Source organism: Rutilus rutilus (assembly GCF_951802725.1).
Source record: "Rutilus rutilus genome assembly, chromosome: 16".
NCBI classification, from domain to species: Eukaryota; Metazoa; Chordata; class Actinopteri; order Cypriniformes; family Leuciscidae; genus Rutilus; species Rutilus rutilus.
The window spans coordinates 27,750,716-27,764,078 of NC_140224.1; the positions used below are offsets into that span (position 1 = coordinate 27,750,716).

General features: G+C 35.3%; 3 protein-coding genes across 4 annotated transcripts; 2 read left to right on the forward strand and 1 right to left on the reverse strand.

Moving 5' to 3' along the window:
* Positions 1 to 1,504: 1,504 nt before the first annotated feature.
* On the forward strand, positions 1,505 to 7,204 carry LOC311306279 (5-hydroxytryptamine receptor 3A; the record flags this gene model as incomplete). The annotated part of the gene is made up of 9 exons (XM_084434601.1): positions 1,505 to 1,619; positions 2,558 to 2,718; positions 3,005 to 3,114; positions 3,335 to 3,504; positions 4,681 to 4,841; positions 4,928 to 5,135; positions 5,250 to 5,387; positions 5,460 to 5,655; positions 7,075 to 7,204. The coding sequence occupies exons 1-9, from the start codon at positions 1,574 to 1,576 to the stop codon at positions 7,202 to 7,204; spliced, it is 1,320 nt and encodes a 439-aa protein (XP_084290727.1). The 5' UTR covers positions 1,505 to 1,573.
* On the forward strand, positions 7,157 to 10,785 carry lrrc59 (leucine rich repeat containing 59). Of its 2 annotated transcripts, none has more exons than XM_084434212.1 (8): positions 7,157 to 7,306; positions 7,487 to 7,604; positions 7,773 to 7,832; positions 7,926 to 8,084; positions 8,203 to 8,307; positions 8,478 to 8,550; positions 8,989 to 9,180; positions 10,188 to 10,785. In XM_084434212.1, exons 2-8 carry the CDS (start codon positions 7,506 to 7,508, stop codon positions 10,442 to 10,444), a joined length of 945 nt encoding a protein of 314 aa, XP_084290338.1. In that variant the 5' UTR covers positions 7,157 to 7,306; positions 7,487 to 7,505; the 3' UTR covers positions 10,445 to 10,785. The 2 variants fall into 2 exon arrangements, with proteins under 2 accessions (XP_084290338.1, XP_084290339.1); XM_084434213.1 differs by having other exon boundaries at positions 7,188 to 7,306; positions 7,409 to 7,604.
* Positions 10,786 to 10,931: 146 nt separating this feature from the next.
* On the reverse strand, positions 10,932 to 13,053 carry nat9 (N-acetyltransferase 9). The gene is made up of 7 exons (XM_084434214.1): positions 12,864 to 13,053; positions 12,700 to 12,786; positions 12,515 to 12,624; positions 12,249 to 12,389; positions 12,115 to 12,174; positions 11,919 to 12,013; positions 10,932 to 11,704 (listed from the first exon to the last, which is right to left on the reverse strand). The coding sequence occupies exons 2-7, from the start codon at positions 12,774 to 12,776 to the stop codon at positions 11,546 to 11,548; spliced, it is 642 nt and encodes a 213-aa protein (XP_084290340.1). The 5' UTR covers positions 12,777 to 12,786; positions 12,864 to 13,053; the 3' UTR covers positions 10,932 to 11,545.
* Positions 13,054 to 13,363: the final 310 nt, after the last annotated feature.

Consider the following 13,363-nt stretch of genomic DNA (forward strand, 5'->3'; position numbering starts at 1 on the left):
ATGACCTACAGAGCATGACATGCGGGCAAAAAATATATATAGATTTAGAATTCATTCCCTCATTTTAGTAAATTACAACGTGGCCACCATTTAGTAAAATGAGGGAACAAATTCTTAATTTGTGACCACTATATATATATATATATATATTGGTTACACTTTATTTTAATGTGTCATTGTTACAGTGTAATTATACATTTAAGTACAGAGTAATATTATTTAACTACATGTACTTACTTTAGGGTTAGGGTAGGATTAGGGTTTGGTTAAGGGTTAGTTGCATGTAATTATGCCTAATTTATAGTTATTACTATAGTAATGTAACACGTGTAAGGACACATTAAAATAAAGTGTTACCAAGATTTATGTTATAAGAAACAATAAAATCAATTTTGAGCATCTAAAATCACTCTGTTCCTGTACATGAACTTGGTTTTCAGAAGGCAACAAATTTGCGACAGCTGAACACAATTAATTTGTCCAAAATTACACAGGTAATTATCTCCAAGCAGAGATTCTGTTGAATGAATGTGTTTTTGCATAAATGTTGTTCATTGACCATTCACGTGCCTGTGTTGATACTCAAGAAAACATTGTTTTGAGGAAACATGAAATATGTTTAATGTTATCATAGATTATAGAAGATTTAATTTATCTGAATACGTACATTGTCATGTAGTGTGTTGTCGAGAGGCCTGGGAGAAGTTAGGAAGGCTCAGTACAAGGGAGTAGTTTTCCCAATGCCAGTTGTGATTTATTTTACAAGCTGCATTTCACAAGGTGCAGTCTACATAAAGTACACACAAAAAAAGAAACAAAACAACAACAAAATATAAACTTGATGCAACTTATACTGGTGTTAAAAACACACACAAAAATATGCTGTGACCAGCAAACCTGGCACTAAACAATGCCTAGTGGCACATCCTCAAGAATCCTCACTCACCACAGAATTCCACAGCAGAACATTGTCACCTAAATAATATAAGTACATGTTCAAAAACTCATTTCTGACATGCAATCATAATACAAACAAGCACAACATACAACCACAAGATCAAACATTTAACACATCATAGCACTCATGTCTCTCTCCATTTTGAAAAATGGTATGTTCCGGTTATGCGCACTACCAGAGCCCACCCCCATAACACTGGCTCAGACCTCTATGGCTCAGACAGATAGGATCTAACATACAGTGCTATAATTTGCAAAACTGCCCAATAAAGAAATAATGCACTCAACAAGTTATTGTTATTTTTTGTGATCAAAATGGTCAAATAAAAGCACATCTGAAGGATCTTAGCATGTCCATCATCCACTCAGCACAAATTCAATCAAAGATAGCCTCCACCAACATAAACCAATAACAGCAGAATTAATGTCACATTTGTGAGGAAAAATTGCCTTCATTAGCCCATAAAAACATTTTATGGTGCTCAGGGGAATGGTGTTCTCCATTATGATGTATAATATCCCATCCATTTTCATCTTGCACTTTTATATAAATGCAGGGTGTGACTGGGACCAGTTGCCAGTCATCTGCTGAGGGGGTCTTCACTGAAAGTTGGATATGAGTTCTTTCCTTGTCTGTGTTACCTGTCTACTTTTTCTAATAGGTGAGTAAAGCTTCCACTTCTGTAAGCCAATCGGCCCAATGGAGGCATCCGGTCAGCGGGGAAGGTCTCTGCGTGTTATTGTCTTTTCTCATGGCAAAGTATTTCTGATTAAATTAAACACATTTTCTCATATGTATTTTCTCGTTATCTCATCTGACTCCATAAATGAAAGGTTTTAATGATATCTGTGCATCATTAAATGTGAGCGAATGTTTGACTAATCCTTTTAACTAAGAGAAGAGATGCGAAGCCAACATTAGGAAATACATGATGCTTAAGTCTTTGAGGTCCTTCAACATCATGGGCTGATCTGAGGTAGAGAATCGGCCCGATCCTCTAGTTGCATGTCATTATATAGTCAGAAACTTCTTTCACATGGAAACATCTGCTAACAATGGGAATTTACATTCAGAGTTGACACCTTTTGGAAGTAGGAGACCAAGAGACCCACCTTCCTTTGTGTGCCAGTTATCTCTAAACTCTTATTACCTTATTACCTTTTACTTCTTTGGGAATGAGACCTTTGTACCAGTCGCACTGAGACATTTCAAATGATACCACACATGTGTATGATAATTATTCACATTAAACCATATAGATTCTTGGGTGAATTTTGGTGATCTCAGCATGAAGGAGGAGGGATGAGGGAAGAGGGGAAGAAATGTAGATTAGGATTGCTTAAGTGAGAGGTGCTAGTTTCACAAGAGAGAGTTCAAATGTTAATTTCTAGAAAGGTCCGTTGTCCTCTCAGGGAGTGGTCATTCCTCAAGTAGACTGCCTGGCGTTTATCTAATTTCTCATGTCTAACACTTCCACCATTTAGTGCACAGAAAATGGTCAGTTATTATAAATATAAGCACCCTGTTTGCAATGGCTAAATTGTATATGGGGCATCTACGTTGGTTATTTACATCTAAAATATATTTACTGGTTTGCAGATGGAGTGTACCTTAAACAAGTATGCAGTAAGCAAGATGTGCTGGAATACTTAAATCTCACCAGAGGCAATGAGAAATTCACAACTTGCCGTCCTGCACTGGACTGGACACACCCCACCGTAGTGTACGTTGATATTTTACTCTACGGCATCCTTTCTATGGTATGACTGCAAACAGACTACACGTGTTCTGTGTAAAACTGCCACGATTTAAGTTTTTAAGTTTTATTTATTATTTTTTTATTTCATTTATTTTTTGCAGATTGAAAAATCTCAAATCTTTGTACCTCTTTTATGGATGTCTGTGGTAAGTGTTAAACAGAAATCTGCAAATCATCTAATAATTGAAAAAAGAAGAAATATAAATACTGGTTAAAATCATTTAGCTGCTTAAAGGATATTCATTAGCTCTAGATATGTATTTATTTATGCTTGCTTGCTCACTTAGAGCTGGAACAACGAACGAATCTCTTGGGATCCTAAGGATTTCTGTGGCATTAAAAATGTGACTTTACCAAAAGAGATGCTTTGGAAACCAGACCTCTATGTTCTTGAGACGTGAGTATACAAATTATATATCTATATATTTTTTTTTTCTTAATTGATATAATACACACATTATACTTAATTGATGATTTTGAAAAAAGTACCCTGTTTATTAACCGTATAACATTGAGAGGAATTATGTACATATATGTTGCATGGAAAATCTAAAATGTAGCCTATGATGTATGTAGATTTGCTTTGACACAAACTCATTTCACCTGCAATGTTTCAGTGTAGAGAAGGAAAATGGACCACTGAGCCCATTTTTGTTTATTACTCATGATGGAAATGTGACAATGGCGGATGACCATAAAATTGTCAGCACCTGCACAATGAATGTGCACAAATTTCCTTTTGATATTCAAACCTGCCACATAACAGTGTCTTCAATTAATCACTCAGGTGAGTGCACACTTAAAAAGTAAATATTCATTCAAAATATGGACGCATGATATCAAAATCTGGCCTGTGAGATGATACATTTTCATGTTGGCAGATAATCGATAATTGAGTATTATTAAAGTCTAAATAATTTTGTCTAAAAAACAACAACAACAACTTATTAATTCAAATGAATCATTTTAAATGCTACAAGTTAATTTAGGCATCATTGTAAAGTACAGTATGAAAAATGGATATTCACTTTGAGATTTGCTGAAGATTGCATTTAACAGGTTGTAACTATAGCCTAAGTGTTTTTAACTTCTAAATCTAGCCTAAATGGAGAAAAAAAAGGGAAATAAGCAAGCATGCACCATTAAATAAATATACAACATCGACCAATATATATTCAGTAGGCTATTGGTCAATACAGATACATTTAAAAATCTTCTGGTACCAATATGTAGCCTATATTGTTCACACAATTGCTCACTGTTCAAGTAATTGCTCTGACTAATCAAAGGCCATTTGCTGATGAATCTTCCATACTTTTAGTGCATTCAAACTTGTGTTTACTTGCTTGCAGAGCTGCACACTTCTGGATAAAACGAGAATCACAATTTTGTTGTTGTTGTGTTGTTCCAAAAAGAGATCACGGTTCTCCCACGACAACTAAACAAAATGACATGTAATTTACTAGAGGTTCTGAAAAATGTCAATTGCTGCAGTCTATTTAAAATATTTAATTAATCTAAATTAACTACTTAAAAATCTGTTTGAATGAATGATTCAATGACTCACTCATAAACACTTACTGGATGAATCAGCGTTTTTGAATGAATCTGTTGAATGAATGACTTATCGCCACATGGTGGAGTAACGATGTAATCGATTCAGTCGTAGACATCAGTGTTTATATCCGAACTATAAACTTTTACTGTGATCGTACTTGTTAAAGGTTTAATAGACACAGGCAAATCGTTGTCATTTAGGAATGAGATCGCGTGGTTGTTTGAATCGAGATCGCGATCTTTTAACGATTAACTGTGCAGCTTTACTTGCTTGCCATATAATGTATCACGAATGTTAACTGTATCAAAATGTTGTTGCTTTCCATCATCATAAAATTTTTAAAAAAAAAATCCCTACAAGTAAGCTATTCATTGTCACCAAGCTGCTTTCCTTTATGTGAAACAGATAAAGAAATAAAGCTGCTTCCTGCCTCCAATTCATCAAAAGCGACACAGGTGTCTCGGGAAAGCATATTAACCGAAGGAGAATGGGAATTCTTGAACATATCCGTCTCAATAGTAAAAGATAATTATGAGGGCCAAACATTTGACTGGATAAAGTACACGGTACTAATACTCATTTCGACAGTTTAGCAGATTTCTTCCTTAATTCCAGAGATGTTTGACCTCTCTATTGTCTCCTTCCTCTTTAGATTTCAGTCAGAAGGATGCCCCTGATGCATTTCATCAATTTCCAGCTACCTATATTGTTTTTCCTCATTTTGGACCTAGCTTCTTTTTTCATACCAGATAGAGGGGAGAAACTGTGCTTCAAAGTGACGGTGCTACTGGGGATCTCTGTACTTTTGCTCATCCTAAATGACATCCTGCCATCCAAATCTCACAGATGTCCTCTGATTGGTGAGGGAATTCACGTTCACTGTTCCTTAAAACAGAGAAGTCTTTTCATATATCAGAGGTACATTTAGATTGTCTTTGTAGTTTCATATAAACTCCCTCTTTTGTTCCGTGCAGCTACGTATGTCATTGTCATCTTTTCCTTCATGCTGTTGAGTCTTCTGGAGACAATTTTGGTGATATACTTAATAAATATGAGCTCTGAACAAGACACTAAGTGGGTTCAGAGACCTGAAGATCTCAACTGTGAAACAGGTATGCACATCTTTCACAGCAAAAAGGAAACTGAACTGACTTTACACTCATATGACTGTGTTTTTCTTTCAGATAAATGCAAACGAGACAGCAGTGATCACATCTGTTATTCTGTGGTGGAGGCTCCTCAAGAGACTCTGATGTTGAAGGAAATATACAGCAAAGAAAAAATGAATGACATGCACTTATTGCAGATGATCCTGGAAGAGCTTCAGACTATAAAACAGTGTCTTCCTCCCCATACTTTAAAAGCCCGAACTGGTCAGAAGTACTGGTTAGGAATCGTCAAATGCATTAACAGGGTTTTCTTTGCGGTTTATCTCATCTCAATCTCTCTCTTTCTTGGTTTCATATTTCGAGAGTGGAAAGCTGAGTAATTTCAGACTCACTAACTGAACGCTCAAATTAGTGCATATAATATTACATACATTTTGTCTTCCTGCATGCTGTTATTCTAGAAAGAGCTGCAGCCTATACTTCAAATGATCCTGCGGTACTTTTTGTCCCCGGTACCTCGCAATATGCTTGGCTTTGTAAACTATACTGTGTTTATTATGTGAAATAAAGCATGCTTTACGAGATCCCCAGAATACTGTGACAAAACCTGACACAAAATGAAGGCATTCTCTCTGACAGGGAACCAAAATTATGTTTAACATGGTAAATGTCTGTAATGGAGTGCATTAATGAAAACAGGATTCATGTGAAAAGGGGATGTGGTTTCATTATGATATCACTTGATGCCAAGACCTCTGGATATTGACTTTTTTCTTTCTGATTTGACATGAGAAAAATGTACACAGCTTTACAGTTCTCCAGAGCTTAACAACGCAATAGACAAAAATAAATGAACATTCGAAACGTCGATTGAGCCACTTGTAAACAATTCCTTCTTGGCTCATGAACATTAATTACGTGGCAAGTCGCTCAAGAAAGCTTTGCAAGCAATCCTACCATGTCCTGTTTAATATTCATAATAAGCTCTCATAAATAGCACATTTCCCAGTTACAAATAAGCTGGTTCAATTTAACGTACAAATGTTTGGAATAATTAAGATTTTTTAAATGTTTTCTAAAGAAGTCTCTTATATGAAAGAGAACATTCTAAACTGTTTTCTGTTTAATAATCTACTAATTTATTCCTGTGATGGCAAAGCTGAATTTTCAGCATCATTACTCCAGTCTTCATTCTAATATGCTGATTTGCTGCTCAAGAAACAACTCTTATTATCATGTTGAAAACAGATGTGCTGCTAAATATCTCTGTGAAAAAATGTCAAATACAACCACTCCAAAGTTTGGGGTAAAACAATATTAGTAAAAAAGTAAAAACTTTTATATTTAGCAAGGATGCATTTAATTTAACAAAAGAGACGAAGGCATTTATTATGTTACACAATATTTTTACTCGAATAAATGCTGTTCTTTTGAACTTGTAATTCATCAAAGAATTATCAATAAAATAAAATACGTAGCACGGTTTCCACAAAAAATATTAAGCAGCAAAAAAAGTTATTTTAAATTGTAATTATATTTAACAATATTACTAATTTTACTGTTTTTTTTTTTATTAAATAAGTGAGAGAGCATAATATACTTATTTTAAAAACATTACAACGTTACCTGTTTTCCGAAGTTTTGACCGCCTAGTGTTGCCCCTTTCCCCGTTCTCCAAAAATCCACGCAGGCCTAGTGGCCTACAAACAAGCGCGAGTTGCAATGACCTCCAGACGCTAGGTGGCGCTCACAGCGGGCGCTCATCCAGAGACGAGACACGCAGTCACTCAGCTGCGCCTCCTGGCACTCGCGAGCAATGACGTGGATTTTCACCCATTGCAAGTGCGAAATATTTGTGAACTCACTGCGTTCAACTACACCACTGCAGTCGGTCTGGACTGTTTCTTTCCGTCTGTAACAAGGTAATAACTTTCATTCATTACAAATAGACATAACATCATAAAGCTGCTGTTTTACGTCAACTTTAACAATGAAAACTATCTTATTTTGCCCTTACCATCTAGCTGTCAAAACTTGCTTCCACGTGAATGCGTTAGTGGCATTGATTGCTGATCATACTTCTATTTTTATTCATTGTCCAGTGAGGAGCAGCACATCAACATGATTAAAGGCAAAGTTGAAAACATTAAAGACAAAATTGATGGCAATGAGCTTGATTTGAGTCTCAGTAACCTTACAGAAGTGCCAGTCAAGGAGCTGGTAAGTAGTTTAACTTTCCAATAATGTCATGTGTACCTTGAATTTTTATTTTATATTTATTTTAGAAAGGTTTAATCCTCCTCTTTAGCTTACTTGTATTAATTCAGCATGTACGTGGGCAAAGTGTGTGAAAAACATTGAAAACTAAAATAATTGTTTTCTGTGCAGTCTGCCTTTCCCAAGGCAACGTTTTTGGATCTGTCCTGTAATAATCTAACGACCCTGACTGTAAGTAACAACTGTAAATAAATAATAATAACCTTAATTTATTTTCTGTAAGTTGTGCTGTCTTAAATGATTTGTGCTGTTTTTGTTGTTCAGCCTGAATTCTGTAGCTTGACTCACCTTATCAAAATTGACCTGAGCAAAAACCAGCTCGTCTGCTTACCAGAAGAAATCGGACAGCTCATTAATCTCCAGAACCTGGATTTATACAACAATAAACTGAAACAGCTTCCCGTCGGCTTCTCGCAACTCAAGGTGCATTCGGAATGTCATGGCCTCAAACGTCCTCTGTAATATTAGACCAGGCCATTTGCTGTCTTATGCTGTACTTATCAGTATCATTTGGTAATGGAGGGGAATTTGTCTGTTGCAGAGTCTGAAATGGCTGGATCTGAAGGATAACCCATTGGAGTCAACACTGGCCAAGGCTGCAGGCGATTGCTTGGATGAGAAGCAATGCAAACAGTGTGCATCCAGGGTGAGTAAAGTGCTCAGATGCAAAAATGTTAGAGATCAGTATTTTACAGTATAAAACAAGCTTATTTACTACATAGTCAAAAGTTTTGCAACAATTCCAAATGAAGAAATGCACAAATTATTACGCATTACTTCTATATTCACAAATGATTTGGTTTTGTCTACGTCCAGGTTCTCCAGCACATGAAGGTACTGCAGGAAGAAGCAGATAAGGAACGAGAACGTCGATTGTTAAAAGAGAGAGGTAGGGAGTCCAATTCATCTACAGCCTTAAATGTATTTTGTAGTCTATTTTCTTTCTCGGTTTTAATATTTTCCCTCTACAAATGATATTATGAGCATTCTAATTTGAGCACAACATTAAAGTCACCATGAAATCAAAATTGACCGTTCTTTTTTTTTTTTATGGAATATTACAGCATTTATTATAAATTATTTATCTTTTTTTTAAATTTCATGTGCTCTCATAATCTTTAATCAAAGTAGCAGCAAGTAGCGACCTCTTTTCTTCTCGTGCGAGGGCTTTCGTAGACATAATTTACTATCTATCTAAATATTTATTCCACATATTACATAATAACTGTTCTTTGTTTTTAAAACATTTTATTTGTGTAATTTTTTTTTTTTTTATTAATGATGAAAATGATGTATTAAGATTATAATTAGTTTTATTTCCTTACAGAACAAGAAATGAAAAAAGAAGCTAAGCAGAGGGAAAAGGAGGCCAGGGAAAGAGAAGCACAGAAAAAGAAAAAGGCAGAAGAGAAAGAGAGGAAGAGAAAGGAGTATCAAGCTCAGATGGCTGCTCTTGCTGCACAAGAACAACAGAAAAAGAAGAGGGAAGAGAAGAAAAAGAAAGCTGCTCAAAATCAAGGTACAATTTATCTTCCATGGCATGAGACTCCATCACTTTACACCATATACTCACTACTTGGTGTTCATAAAATGCTGAAGCATTTTAATCTAAAAGCATTTTTATCTACTGGTCAAAGTTTGGGGTCAGTAAGATTTTTGAAACAATTCTCTTAAGCTCACCAAGGCTGCTAAAAAATACAGTAAAACAAGTAATATTGTGAAATATTATTATGTAATTTATTCATGTGATGACAAAGCTGAATTTTCAGCATCATTACTTCAGTCTTCGGTGTCACATGATCCTTCAGAAATAATTTTAGTATGATGATTTGGTGCTCAAGAAACATTGCTAATTATTATTATTATTAATGTTTAAAACAGTTTTTGTGGAAACCATGATACATTTGTCAGGATTTATTATAAAGTCTCCCTGCCAGTCAATAATTATATCCCTTAAAACTAATCTTTGATCACCAAAACAACATATTTAAAAAAAAAAAAATCCTGTGAGAAATAATATTCATGTCTTAAAATAACTTCAATATAACTACACCTTTATTTAGTATATGCAGAGCCATGAATATGCAAATGAGCCCCGCCTCCACTCACTCATACAGGCTCATCTATACGTCGATTTATCAGAGTGGTAGTGTGTTTTATGCATCGCTCTACTACATTGGACGCGTAACTGTAATTAATATATGATTTCAAACTCTTGTTTTTTTTTTTTCCACTGCAATTTTAATGAGAAAATACTCAGAAATGGTGTTGACTTATGAATTTGCACATGGTTTGTCTTAAAGCATATTAAAAAACGCCACATTGACATACAAACATTAAAATCTTGATTTTAAATAGATTTTTTTGTGACTAAATGTCTTTACTGTCACTTTTGAACAATAATACTAATTTCTTTAAAAAATATCACACTAACCCCAAATATTTGAACGGTTTAGTGTTTGTTCAGTAATGTTAATATGTTTGTTTGATGCTTTGATTGTATGCTCTACACGACCTTCACTACAGGTAAAAAGACAGCGTCAGAGTCTGTGCCCAAAGCCAAGCGCTCCATCTGCTCCCTGTTCTTCTCTCTGCTCATAAAACTCCTCCTCCTGCTAATTGTGGGAGTATCAAGCGTATTAGCCGTTTGTCAGTTGACTGAATTGAGGAAGGAGGCGTTCTGTGTTCCACTCAACATTCACTTTGAGGAGACCGTGAGGTGGGCACAGGGTCTGGAGGTCGTGCAGCAGGTCATTCAGAAGATGTCTGATTTCAGAACATAAGACCGTCTCTGATAATGATCCATCTTGCTGCGGATCTGAGCCTTTCAGGCAACACAATGGGACCAAATCACAGACCTGTCTGCAGAAATTCCTATGGAATTGGGTTTTTTTTTTTTTTTCATTACTGCATCTTTTTAAAAACTGTAATAATCCATGTGATAACTATGGACCAGTCTGTGAATGGAAATCCTGCTTGTATGTCTTTAACTGCCAAAACAGCAAAGAAAAATTAAGTTAATGACTTCAAGAAACAGTTGATGTATAATAATATGTGCAACCTTTGGAGTCTTATGTAATATTGTTTCACAACATCTTATAATAAAAGATTTGAACGATTTTGATTAGCTCACACGTTTGCTGTCCCTGTGCCACAGGTTGTAAAAGCAAAATCGAACCCAGCTCTCTATATTTAGGTAAGTGTTTTATCAGGACATTAGAATCATTTTGGAATCAGCTTTTTAAAGAAACATATCACTGAGGTCATAAAACCAGTATCATTATTTATTATATGCATTAATGGACCACAAACTTGTTTTCAAGACTACTTTTGTTGCAGGGATGATAAATGTCATAAATTGACTACTACACAAATAACTGACGTAAGATACAAACTGTTTCATAAGTATCTTGTATACTCACAAAGACCTACAATAATATTATAAGCAACAAAAATATTACAAATATAATTTATCCATTTTTTTAGACATCAATTATTTTTAAAACAACATGCGGTATGCAAATAATATGCTGATTAAAAGGTTTAGATTTGAGTTTACAGTATTCTTTTTTTGATTTCCATGCCTTAGGTTAAAATCACAATACAATAATAACAATTACAATGATACAGTATTGAATGTCTGGTTGTGTTGACTTGAGTCATCACGTTTAATTCTGAATTTTAAAAAATTCAGAAATATTTTGCCACACATACAGTATAAGAATGCGATAAACATTAAAAGATGTCACCTACTAAAGGTACTTCGGCTTTCTCTGACACAATGAATGATTAATATTTCATATTGAGATGCACCGTGGGGCTTTTTTCTTTACATAGAGCCTTCTACAAATCTTTAACCATATTTCTATTTCAAGGTCGTATATTCACAGAGGTAATGGTGTGAATGTTGCCTGTCTACTGTCCCGGGCCTTCCCATACTCCCTCTGCAGCATGAAGTCCATGTTTCCAAACACATGCTTCTGTAAAGCCTCGTTCACAGTGACCCCAAGAGTGACCTCCTGAAAGACTTCACTGACGGAGAGCTGCAGAGACAAAAAATAAACGCAATATTACAGAATTAGTTAAGGTACAAAAATCCTAAACAGTTCAAATTAACTATATATATATGTATTTTTTTTTTTTCAAATACATAATTCAAAATGTAATTTATTCCTGTGATGGCAAAGCTTAATTTTTAGCAGTACTCCAGTCTTCAGGTGTCACATAATTTCAAAAAATTAGTCCATTCATTCTCACCTCTCGGAAGTGGAATTTCTTGAACATGGCGATGCTTATTTTGTTATCCAAACCAATCTTGACTTCAAACTTTCGAATTCCAAGTTTATGGATACCTGTTGAGGCAAATCACCAAAAAAACACAAAAAACTACATATATAGAGCAGTTACTACTACTAATAATAATAATAATAGATTTGTATCAGCTTTATCCTACCATAGCACATCATCATGCGTGTTACTTCTTTCCCAAGTCCCTTTCCTCTGTAGCAGGGCACTAAAAAATGACTTAATGTTACTTAAAGATCACAGTCAATCTGAATGTATTAAAAGCACTGCAACCTTTATAACCTGCAATCATAATCTCCAGTTCAGCCAGGGAAGGATCGCTGGGGTCGGTGAGGAAAATGTTGACATCTCCCACCATGCACTCTTGCTCCGGTATACTCGGATCTGCCCATTTCTGCTTATCCAAAATGATGAAGGTGCACTCTGTGAGAAAAAAAAAATTGCATTTGAATGAAAATAGAAACATATAAGGGGTAATTCAGACAATCTGCTTGAATGTCAACAGGACACTAACAGGAAAAATGTGCATGTGTAAGGTGGAAGCTCACTGTCATCATCTTCTCTCCAGTCTCTTTGCATGTCATACTCCTGCTCCAGTGTCAGAGGCTCTGATGCAGTCAGCTTCTGCAGTTCAGGAGAGCACATCCACTGATGATACCTGAAAATACGGGGAAGATTAGGTGAAAATGAACCACCAGACACGAGATCACATACTGGATCCACTTATAAATACCTGGGAACATGATCTGCATTGTAAGGTACCAATACAACCTTTCCCCCCTCCAGCAACGTATCTTCATTTATCCTCATTATAAGCAGCCTGTAACATAAAGTGTTTTAAGGCACATAACTTAGTATTCTATATAGCAGTTTAGCATTTTTTTGTTATCGTCATACCTCGGATTCAAACTCGAATACAGAATGGTCGCTCAAATAATGTCCATCAGTTTAATTTACGTACACATTCAACGAGCCATAATACACTAAAAAGATCGTATCACAACATTACGAGTTCCAATGATTCAACTCACATAAACAGCGGCGCATATGAACTACGTCATCAGCATGCGTTGAAACCACATACTGTAAAAAAAAGAGAAGAAAAAAAAGAAAAGAAAATCTGTTTAAAGTCCACGTTTTTATTCTGAAACACGAGAGGGCGCACGAGTACAGCTTTTCGCTTAAGTTTACGTGCTTTCGGAATTATCATAAATACTAGTTTCCTAGTTAAAAAATTGCACATGAACGCCCTTTCAAATCAGAATTTTATCGCGACAAGCTCGTAATTACGACTTCAGAAGTGGGAAGTACGAAATTTCTGATAGTACGTGAAGGCAGCATTAATTCAGATTTTGTAATGTGTAATTAAATAAATATATTTCATATAGCTGCTAATT

Bases quoted from the DNA above. Each gene is read 5' to 3' on its own strand.
- nat9 (XM_084434214.1), bottom strand. From the start codon at position 12,776: ATGAGGATAAATGAAGATACGTTGCTGGAGGGGGGAAAGGTTGTATTG. The intron at 12,625-12,699 runs GTATTTATAAGT...CCGTATTTTCAG, and splicing joins AATGCAGATCATGTTCCCAG to GTATCATCAGTGGATGTGCT. The intron at 12,014-12,114 runs GTAGGATAAAGC...TTGCCTCAACAG, and splicing joins ACGCATGATGATGTGCTATG to GTATCCATAAACTTGGAATT.
- lrrc59 (XM_084434212.1), top strand. From the start codon at position 7,506: ATGATTAAAGGCAAAGTTGAAAACATTAAAGACAAAATTGATGGCAAT. The intron at 7,833-7,925 runs GTAAGTAACAAC...TTTGTTGTTCAG, and splicing joins ATAATCTAACGACCCTGACT to CCTGAATTCTGTAGCTTGAC. The intron at 9,181-10,187 runs GTACAATTTATC...CCTTCACTACAG, and splicing joins GAAAGCTGCTCAAAATCAAG to GTAAAAAGACAGCGTCAGAG.